General features: G+C 37.8%; 1 protein-coding gene across 1 annotated transcript in view; it reads left to right on the plus strand.

The window, feature by feature from the left end:
• The window catches only part of MTBP (Mdm2, transformed 3T3 cell double minute 2, p53 binding protein (mouse) binding protein, 104kDa), a 100,493-nt gene that overhangs the window by 74,833 nt on the left and 14,035 nt on the right, over positions 1–11,625 (plus strand). Inside the window, exon 17 of the mRNA XM_006830678.1 lies at positions 1,079–1,174. Within this exon, the coding sequence (XP_006830741.1) occupies positions 1,079–1,174 (96 nt within the window). The remainder of the gene's footprint in view (positions 1–1,078; positions 1,175–11,625) is intronic.

The following is an 11,625-nucleotide window of genomic DNA, read 5'->3' on the forward strand; positions in this document are numbered from 1 at the left end:
CATTCTTCAGGCTGTAGGCAAAAAATATGATAGCAAATTTATCCTTGGTTCTATGTGACTTTTTTATTTCTTCTCAACTCAAGCTCTTGATACTTCTACTTGTGAGCTATGTAAGGGGCTTTGGTGGTGCAGTAGGTTAAGCACTGGAGTGTAAAATGACTGGTGGGCAGTTTGAACCCAGCAGCTGCTCTGCTGCTGCAACAGTTTATAGTCCCAGAAATCCTATTGAGCAGTTCTGCTCTGCCCATAGGATCGCACAGTTAGAATCGACTTGCAGACAATGGTTCTCAACTCCGTAAAGACTGCTCATTTTGTAATTCTTCCATTACCTCCTAGCCTGCTTGGAGTTTTAGTACTACAACCTACTACACTGGAACAGGGTAGAGAAGGAAGGCATTATTATCTGAAGAACCCAGAGAGCTGCATCTAAATGCACTGACTTCCCCTAGCCCAAGATTTGGATGGAATCCTGCAGGTCGGGTGGAAGGGTTAAGCGTAAATGTTATGACATGCTCCCATCTGATCGTTTGCATGTCTCTGCTGGATGGCAGTGTAGTGCCACAGCAGAACTACAGTTACACCTCTGATCTTCCTACGACTGTCGTCGCTTAAGAGGTGTCAGGAAAACTGCAGTCTAGTAGGAAGTAAATACTTCGTTTTATAACCAAAGATTCAAGTTGCCTTTAATTATGCCTTTGTGAAAAATAAAAGATTTAACTAAATGCATAAACACTAGCTCACGCTACCAAAGGGGAGAAAACCCTTCAGGAAAAATGCTGCTACTAGAATTTCTATTACAAGTGATTTTTGTTGTTGATTTATCCACATCTCAAAGTAAGTCGTGTGCAATAATTAGCATCATAACTTCAGGAGCTTGAAGCACAGGCAATGTAAGGAACAGAGCCTCAGGCCTAACTTTGCTTCATTTCCTTCTTAGACTGTTTGGGAACTTATCCTCTTTCCCTTCTAAGATGTAGTTATAGAAGAGGATGTCAGATTTGCTTCTTTTGACACTTTTTTGCAATTTCTCTTTGACTCTAAATGACAGTTAACTACCAAGGGTTCCTTTTTGTTTCAGGGAAAAGACATTTGTTCTGACACCTGAACTGAGTCCTGGGAAACTGCAAGTCTTACCTTTTGAAAAAGCCTCAGTGTGCCATTATCATGGAATTGAGTGAGTTTCTGTTTTCTCTGAACTTTTCAGTGTGTTTTCCTTGTAGCTTCTCATGTGAGTGTGAAGGGTAACTGTAATAAAACAGTGGAAGTTCAGATATAGACCAAAGAGAACATATGTCAACAGACAGCAATGCACATACAAATAATGTCGTCTGTGAGAAAAAGTGGGAGTCCTGGTGTGGCGCTGTGGGCTAATGTGTCAGACTGCAGAGTCGTTTGAACTGCAAGGTTGGTGGTTCAAGCTCACCATCAGCTCTTTGGAAACCGTGTACAGGGTCGCTATGCGACGGAATTGACTTGACAGCATTTAACAACAACAACAAATAAGAAAAAGTCAGTTGGAGATTGATCAGCTTTAATTGCCTTTCCATGTCTTATTATTAGGTATCAGCTACTTTAGTCAAAGTTATCTTTGTCCTTATGTTATAAATGTATATTAACACTGTGGGGTCATTAATGTCTTCTGGTCACTAAAACTCCATTGTAATTGCTCAGAAACTAAATTAGATAAATGTTATTCTTATTTGTAGCATGTGTAATTTTTATGGAATTTTAATTGACTACTTAGAAAAGTATTTCAGAGGATTCTCTTTTACTTAAAGGTATTAAGTTGTTTCTGGGGTCATGTGCATCAACCATGTACTTGGATTATTCATTTTGTAAGATGTTTAACATTATCAAGTAAAATATGATATTTATTTCGATTTTGCTTAAATGAAATAGAAGGGAATTGACTTTACCTTTATCTTTCAAAAGCAACTTTTAAATCTGTCTGTAAACAACTGAAACTTTCTGTTTTGACTGGCTTTTAAACTTAATTTTTATTTTGTACAGACTTTACGGTTTTCATTCAGGAGCTAAAAACACAGAGGACTGATTACCAGACAATTATTTCTTCCTATAAAAGGCATGAGGAGAAAAAAAACCATAATTCTAGTATAGTATCAGCAGTATTGCAAATAAATGCCAGGAAATATTAGACTGAGTATCCAAGAGAACGTGTAAAATAGGTTTGAAGGAATGAATAAGAATTTACCTGGCAGAAAGAGAATAATTAGGGAGAAGAAAGAGACTCAAAGACACAGACTCTAAGGGAAACTCACATTGTTGGTTTTGAATAAGAGTAGAAAATACACTGACCAGTTATTGTCAAGTTGATTCTAACTCATAATAACCATGTGTAACAGAGGAAAAGAGTCCCAGAGGGTTTCCTGGGCTGTAATCTCTGCCAAAACAGTCTGTCACATCTTTCTCCTGTGGAGAGACTGGTGGGTTCGAACCACCATCCTTTGGGTTAGCAGCTAAATGCTTAGCCACTGTGTCACTCGAGCTCCTTCATATTATATTATAACAAGACCAAATCATGAGCCCTAATCATCATTCTTGGCATGGCAGGGGCATCGACCTTTATATTTGAAGTGTTAAAAACCTGAATTTTTTTGTTCTTTTTTAAGCGTGGGCTTGTGTCATTGAAAGAAATTTAATTTGTGACTTGGTAAATTAAATTGAAATATTTTAGGCAAGAGATATGGTGGGACAAAAATACTGTCTAGAGGCAAATAGCAACTTGAACCGATCAGCTGTTGAGGATGAGCAAGAAGGAGATGGCGAGAGTTGCTCTGGGTTCTAGTGTAGATGTTGTTGTTGTTAAGTGTTATCGAGTCGGTTCTGACCCATAGCGACCCTGTACAGGTTTTCCGAGGCTGTCACTCCTTCTGGGAGTAGAAAGCCTCATCTTCTGCGGAGCAGCTGGTAGTTTTGAACTGCTGACCTTAAGGTTCGCAGCCCAATTCATAACCATTATGTTACCAGAGCTCCTTAGTGTAGAACGTACTGGGTAAATAAATGGTGGTGCAGTTGAGGTCCGCAAGCCATTCTAGCATTGTATAGAGTTCTTGGCATGTTTAAGCAGAATTTGGCTCTTTTATAGATTCTTTTATGGAAACTTTGATGCTGGAGTCTACATATTCAGATACTTTATTTTCTGGCATCAGAATAGAACTCCCTATCAAAGTCAGGAGCAAGAAAAAGATAATACTGTTTAAACCATCGTCATGCATGTTCTAACCAGTTAATTAAAGGAAGAATAACAGGTATTTGTCAGTGTCATTTAAATTAAGTAACATTGAAAACAATCAGTTCCGACATTAGGGACTTGGTTAAATAAATTTTAGTACATCCATAAAATAAAATTCTATATCAGCTTGGCTAAAAGCTGCCAAGATTCTATATGCCAGATTGGCTAAAATTTTAAAAGATGGATAACACTAAATACTGCAAATATGTGGAACAATCTAAACTCTTATACGTTGTTGGTATGTGTGTGAAATGATCCACCTACTTTAGAAAAGAATGTGGCAGGTTCTTATAAAACTAAATGTGTTCATACCCTATGATCCAGCATTTCTAGGACTAGGTATTTCCCTAGAGAAATGAAAACACAACACTCTGAACGAGATGTTCATGGTGGGTTTAGTCATAACAGTCCAAAATTGGTAATAGCCTAAACTTACATTAATAAGAGAAAGAATACTTAAGCGGGCATATCTAAGTGCTGATGTGGTACTATAGGATAAGCACTGAACTATTTGTAAGATTGGCAGTTCAAACCCACCAGCCACTTCTTGAAAACCCTATAAAGGTTTACTGTGAGTTGGAACTGATTCGACAGTGATAAACAACAATAAAATCTAAGCAAAGCAGTACTGCTCAGTATGAAAAGGAAACAACATGAGTGAATTTCAAAACTGTTACACTGAGTGAAAGAAGCCAACTAAAAAAGAATTTGTACTGTATGATTATATTTTTATGATTTTCTAAAATGAAAATCTAATCTATGGTGGGGGATAAAAGTCAAAAATTGTGGTTGCTTTTGTAGTTGAGGGCAGGTAGTGACTGGGAAGGGACAGGAGTGAACTTTTGGTCATGTTCTATGTGTTGGTAGTGGTTTGGGTTACATTCAACATTTCCCTGTCTGCAAATTTTTCATCAAAAGGAGAAGTCAATAGACAAATATTGGAATGTAATAAACAACATGTTTGATGAAGTATTTAGGAAAAAGTGTTCCTATTGGTTCGAGCCCATGGTGAGCCTAGAGGATGTAGTAGAACTGCCCCAGAGGGCTTCCAAAGATGCAGATGGTCTTCACAGAAGTGCATCACTGTCACTTGAACCAGAGTGGCTGATGGATTAGAACTGCCAAACTTCTGATTACCAGGTGAGCACTAACTCACTGTGCCACCAGAGATCCTTGAAAATCTGTACAGATGTTGACAATCTACATTAAATGTTTCAGAAACATAAGATGAGTTGTTGGATGGATGTTAGTTGCCTTGGACTCACGGTGTGACAGACTTGAACTGCCTCATAGGGTTTTTGAGGCTGTACTCTTTAGAGGAGCAGGTCACCCGAACTTTCCTCCCATGGAGCTGCGGGGTAGGTTCTAATCACCAGTCTTTCATTTAGCCTCCATGCACTTAAGTGTTACAGAGCTCCTTGTCGGATGGATAGAGGGCAAATAAAACATGTATAGAAAATGTTAATGGTGACATCTAGATCGTGAATATGCAGATGTGCCTTGTACAGCTCTTTTACCACTTCTTGATATTTGAAATTTTTGATACTAACATTGGAGAGTAAATTCTATGCAGCCATTGAAATTCAAGTTTTGATCTGGGGAAATGGTCACTGCATTATGTTTTAAAGATTGAGTTGTAAAACTATATCTGTAGTACGTTTTAAAATCTGCTCATTAATCACCACATTAGTAACATGTTTTCTGTCATCTATCTTTTTGTAATTTCCAGATTTTTCACTGGGAATGTCTCTTTTTTAATCAGAGGAATTTGCGGGAGAACAAATTAAACTTCTTCCCATTTAGTTGAGTTCTTTTCCACATGTTGCTCACAAACTTCTCTCAAAGTTATTTTAGTTCATAGATAATTTGAGGTAAAAGAAACATTTTTTGTTTTTAAAATGAATGTTTTGGGTTGAAAAATCATTGCTGATATTTTTAGATATTTGAAGTACTACATTTAAAGCTGAAAACATATTACACAAGGGACATTTTCAGATCCTGTTAACTAATTGGACGTAGCTGCTCCCCTCTCTTTGCTTGTTTTCAGGTCAGTAATTTTTATGTTGTGTTTGCTGCAGTGTCAGAAAGTTGTGGAATTACTGGACCTTAAACCTCTGGGTGTCTGAGTGTGAACCAAACTGTTGAGACAAGAATGTGAATGCTTTAAAATGAGTAACAAGAGCTACAACATCCAGGAATGAGCCATTTCTCAGAGAAACTCTGTATGAGATAGGAATTTGAATCTAAGTGGCTCAGACAATACTTTCACAATTGTTTTGTGAACAACAAACAGGCTACTCAGACATATCTATACTGAATAGCAAAAAGGAACATAAGAAATGCCATTTGTTCCAGGTTTTCACATCGGATATTTGACCAAAGGACTCCTTGGTAGAGAGAATTGTTGGTTTCCCCCTAACATCAGTAAGTCAGGAGTAGTTTTCCAAGTTGTAATGAATTTAGCTAAACCTTCTGTTTAAGCTATTATAATTTTAGCTACATACCTTTTTGTGTTAGTGATTACAAATTATATTTGTACTCATTTGGCCATAATCGATTTGAAATGAAAGTTTCTTTGTTTTGGTATATAAAAATTTGATGGATAGGTTATATTTTTCTGTTTCCATACCCTTTAAAATTTTATTAAAGAACTAGAAATTAAACAATAGAGGAAAGCTTATAATAAAAGCTAACAATTTTGTTTCTTATTACTCCCTACTTCCAGTCCCAAGTTTCTGAAGTAAGCATAATAATTGTTTGATTTTTGTTTCCCTAGTGGCCACAGCTTTTATTCTAAAATATCTTTATAGCAGTATTTCTTAATGTCTCCATATCAAATACTGTTTAGTACCTGATATGACACATGAATGTGAACCAAAAATAACTCAAAATTGAGAAGGGGAACCAAATATTCACTTGTTGTTTATTTTCATGTTTTTAATAATATGTTTTAACTAATGTCTTATTCCATAAGCAATAAACAATAGCTGTCAGTTTCTCACACTGTGGCGGCTTGCATGTTGCTGTGAGGTTGGAAGCGACACCACTGGTGTTTCAGATACTAGCAAGGGGGATGGGACACAGAGTAGGAAAAAGGAGTAGGTGGCCACAGTTTTTTGAGGGATTAACCCTGAAAACCGTACAAATGGCAGTGCTCAAAATATAACTGAGGAAAAACTGCTTTCTCATAGTCTGAGCAAAGCTTCTTCATGATGTTGATGGAGCAAAGCTTTGGGGACCTTTACTTGGTGACGGGGCATGACTCAAAATGAAAAGAAACAGCTGCAAACATCCATTGATATTCAGAGCATGGAACGCACTAAGTATGAATCTAGAAAAATTGGAAGTCATCAAAAATGATATGGAATGCATAAAGATTGACATCCTAATGAGCTGAAATGGGCGGTTTGACCACTTTGAATCAGACAGTCAGATAGTTTACTAAGCCAGCAATGACAAACAGAAGAGGAAAGGTGTCACATCCATTGTCAAAAAGAACATTTCAAAGTCTTCAGTTGCAATGATGTCTGTAATAGGATGATATGTGTATACCTACAAGGAAGACCGGTTAATGCGACTCTAATTCAAATCTACCCATGAACCACCAAAGCCAATGATGAAGAAATTGAAGAATTCTACTAACTTCTTCAGTCTGAAATTGAAACATGTGATCAAGCTGCAGTGATAATTACCAGTGATTGCAGTGTGAAAGTTGGAAATAAACAGAAGCGATCGATTGGTAATTGGAAAATATGGTCTTGGTGATAGAAATGATGCTGGAAATTCCATGATAGAATTTTACAAGATCAACAATTTTTTCACTGCAAAAACCTCTTTTTAAATAACATAAATGGAAACTCTACATGGTGACCTTACCAGATGGAAATACACAGGAATCAAATAGACTATACCTATAGGAAGAGACACTGAAGAAACTCAGTATCATCAGCCAAAGCAAGGTCAGGGGCTAACTGCAACAGGCCTTCCAATGCTCAAATGTAAATTCAGGCTGCAGCGGAAGACAATAAAAACAAATCCATGAGAACCAATGCAGCACCTTGAATTTAGAGATCATCTCAAGAACAGATATGACATATTAAACACAAAGGATTGATAACCAGATGAATTGTGGGATGGCATCAAGAACATTATACATGATGAAAACAAAAGGACATTAAGAAGACAGGAAAGAAAGAAAAGCCAAAGTGAATGCCAGAAGAGACCCTGAAACTTGCCCTTGAATGTAGAGTAGTTAAAGTAAATGGGAGAGATGATGAACTAAAAGAACTGGACAGAAAATTTCAAAGGGAAACTCAAGAAGACAAAGACAAGTTTTGTTATGAAATATACAAAGATCTGAAGTTAGAAAACCAAGGGAAGAACATATTTAGCATTTGTCAATCTGAAAGAACTGAAGAAAAATATTTAAGCCTTGAGTTGAAATATTGAAATATTCTATGGACAAACTATGGAGCAATGAAGGAAGGATCAAAAGAGGATGGAAGGACTACACAGAATCACTGTACCAAAAAGAATTGGCCATTGTTCATCGAGTTCAGGAAGTCATATATGATTAACAGCTGATGGTATTGTTGGAAGAAGCCCAAGCTTCACTGAAGACATTTGCCAAAAACAAGGCTCCAGGAACTGATGGAATACAAATTGAAATATTTCAGCAAACTGATGCAGCACTGGAGGCACTCACTAATTTATGCCAACATATTCAGAAGACATCTACCTTGCCAGTTGACTGGAAAAGATTTCTATTTGTGTGCATTCCAGAGAAAGATGACTCAACAGAATGTTGCACTTATCAAATAATATCATTAATATCACATGCAAATAAACTTTTGCTGAAGAGAATTTAAAAACGATTGCAGCCTCACATCAACAGGGAACTGCCAGAAATTCAGTCATGATTCAGAAGAGGTGCTGATGTTAGGTGGATCTTGGCTGAAAGCAGAGAATACAAGAAAGATGCTTACTTGTGTTGTATTGACTGCAAAGGCATTTGACTGTGTGGCTCATAACAAACTGTGGATAACATTGAGAAGAACACTTAATTGTGCTCAAGTGGAACCTCTACATAGGCCAAGAGACAGTTGTTCAAACAGATGAAAGGGATACTGTGTTTTAAAATCAGGAAAGTTGTGTTTCAAGGTTGTATCTTTTACTGTACTTATTCAATCTTTTTGCTGAACAAATAATCCAAGAAGCTGGACTATAAGAAACAAAGTGAGGCATTAAAATTGGAGGAGGAAGGTTGGTAGATAGCAGGGACCTAGGACGTCGCTGGTTGATCTGACATGAACTCCAGGGGACGAAGCGGACAGAACCTTGGCCCAGAGGAGAACACATTCCAACTGTTTATGTTGATGGTAGCTACAGAAATAATGGAAGAAGCAGTGCACAAGCTGCTATGGTGTTTACTAGGGACCTAACAACTCACTAAACATATGTGAGAGGGTTTCTGGAAGACAGACAAACCAAATGGCAGTGCTGAGAGCAGCCCACAAAGCAACTGAACAAGCAAAAAATCAAAATATAGGTAAACTTGCCATTGAACCTGAGAGCAAGTTTGTCATTAACAGCATGACAGAATGGGTTAGTAACTGGAAACAAAGTGTATGGAAAACAGACCAGCCTCTAGAAGAGATGTTGTCAACAGAAATGATTTTGAGAAGCTTGATCAAGCTTGTATATTCAGTGGAAGGATGTTCCTGGCCATTGAGGTGTCAAAGGGAATGAGGAAGCTGATGGACTGGCCACACAAGGAGCTGGATAATCAGACTTTATTTTCATTGTAATTATAGGCTGCTACCTGCTCTCTTGGAGTTAGATTTGCTGTGGCAACTTCCAGAATTTTCTTCCTTTTTCTCATAGGCATCTCCTTGTAAACCTGTTTTCTCCGTTTTATTCTTTACCTTTTTCTATCATTAATAATAACTTCTTTGTTAATTAATAAAAACCTGGACTTTCTGCTTTGAAAAAAAAAAAAAAAGATTGGAGGAAGGTTGACTAATGTGGGGGCCTATTTATATCAAACATAGGTTAAGAAGTAAAAGCAAAGTCGAAAGGATATGTTAAATTAAATATGAAATGACTCTGAACGTTCTCTTACCAGTTAGTTGCCACTGTGGGCCATTAGAATCATTGCAAATTTCCTCTCCTCTCACCTAAAGGACTATCTGGGAAACATGCATACAAATCGCTCAGATGCAAATCAGTGTTTCTTAAGGCAAAATGGAACTTATCTGCTTGTTTTTCCCCTCACTGATATACCCTGTCCTGAAGTGTACGGTGACACTGATGATAAAACCCGCTTTTTTAAAAATAAAAGAACAGATTAAACTTTGCGGCCGTTAATCTGTAACAATCAATCGGTCACACCAGCCTCTTCCACTATCATGTCTTTCATGTGTTCCAAAATATTTGACAATTTCTCCTGCTTTCATTGGCATTGCTTACGTATTTCTCATTACAAAATGACAGTAACTTCATTGTTAGTCTTCAACAGTCTAATGACTCCTCTTTTTCCTTAGAGCCTATAGAGTCTGTAGTTCTTGTTTTGCAAGAAAATGTGGACTATCCATCATTTGTACTACAGTGAATATTTGCTTCATAATCTAGTTACTTCATTGCCTGTGTGCCTTGGTTTCTGTTCCTTTCTTATTTATAAACAACATTTTTGTGTCAATGCCAGATCATAGGATAATCATTTGAGGACTTTTTCTTGTGACTTGAATGAAGGTTTACAGAGAGCATAAGTTTTAGACACTGTTTCATGTCAATGATTACAATCCCCTCCGTGCAACAACAGGTATCCCACTTCCTCCCTGTGGTTCCTGTTTCCATTCCGTCTTCTTACCCATCCCTTCTCAGCTTTGTCCTGAGGTGAATGGTGCCTTTTGATCTTGAATGTGGCCATTCCATGGTGAGCATACCTTACTAGTGTTGTCTCCTGTGTTTACCTACTGCTTGGTTGAAAATTGGGGTACAAGGTCTGAAGGGTGGTTGAGAGCCACTCTCCGTTTTTGAGGACATTTTAAATGCCTATTAAAGTCAACATGTACATAATTTAGTGAAAAAGCTGGCGTTATATGATTAGCTGTGATCAAGAGATGTTAAAACTGGATGGAAAAAATATGTGTCTTAAAATCAAAGTCTTAGAATAGGAAAACATACGTATTTTAGACTTGAAATATACATCTTGTCTCTCAAACCTTTCTTTCAGGTAAATCAGCATTATATTGTCTTTTCCTTAGAAACTTATTTAAAATTCATAGTTTTTAACCTATACTCTGTTGTTGTTGGTAAGTGCCGTCGAGTTGGTTCCAACCCATAGCAACCCTGTATAGGGTTTCCAAGGAGCGACTTGTGAGCTTGTGCCACCAACCTGCAATTCAAACTGACTTTGCAGTCTGGCACATTAGCCCATAGTGCCACACCATAATCTTGTTGTTGTTGTTGTTGTTATGTGCCGTGGAGTTGGTTCCGACTCATAGCAACTCTGTACAGGGTTTCCAAGACTGTAAATTTCTATGGGAGCAGAAAGCCTCATCTTTCTCTGGTGGAACAGCTGGTAGTTTCGAACTGCCGACCTTGAGGTAAGCAGCCCGATTCGTAACCACTACACTACCAGAGCTAAAGCCTATTAATTGTCCAGAAAGTAGGGAGGATTGACCAGTAATTCTTTGATTTTTAATAAAGTATTTTATTATGTAATAGACTAGTGAGAGAAATTATACAGAAAATAGAGTGGCCTAGATCGCAGGCACTACCCTGCTACTAATTCACTTTGTATTTAGTTGGGTGCTCAGTCTCCTCATCTGTCAAACTGTTGGGTTAGATCTGAAAACATGGTGTTGGAGGATAAGCACTGGACTGCAAACTGCAAGATCAGTCCTTAAACCACCCGGGCGCTCTTTGCAAGCCCTACACAGGCTAGCTTAGTCAGAATCAATTCAACCGCACTTAATCACAGCTACATTAGTGGGTTGTACTTTGGGCTGATAATTACAAGATGAGTAATACAAAGCCACCAGCCATTCTGTGGAAGAAGATGATGCTTTCTGCTCCCATAAGATTTATGGCCTCAGAAACCTTTCTAGGGTCACTGTGAGTTGGAACCAACTTGATGTCACACTACCACCACCCCACTCTAGAACCATGGACAGCTTCCAAGAATTGTTGAAGTGGGTTTTGATATGACTGGATATGACCCCATGCCGGGAGCCAGCCCCAGCAGACTTATTCCAGGGTTTTTCCGAAAGTGTATGCGGCGTCGGCGGATTACGGAGTCATAGGCCATAATAAATTCAAAATCTTCTCATTACATGCTTTATTATTATTATTTCTATGGCTACTCTAAT

The sequence above is a fragment of the Chrysochloris asiatica genome, unplaced genomic scaffold (assembly GCF_000296735.1).
Source record: "Chrysochloris asiatica unplaced genomic scaffold, ChrAsi1.0 scaffold00001, whole genome shotgun sequence".
In the NCBI taxonomy this organism is placed as follows: domain Eukaryota; kingdom Metazoa; phylum Chordata; class Mammalia; order Afrosoricida; family Chrysochloridae; genus Chrysochloris; species Chrysochloris asiatica.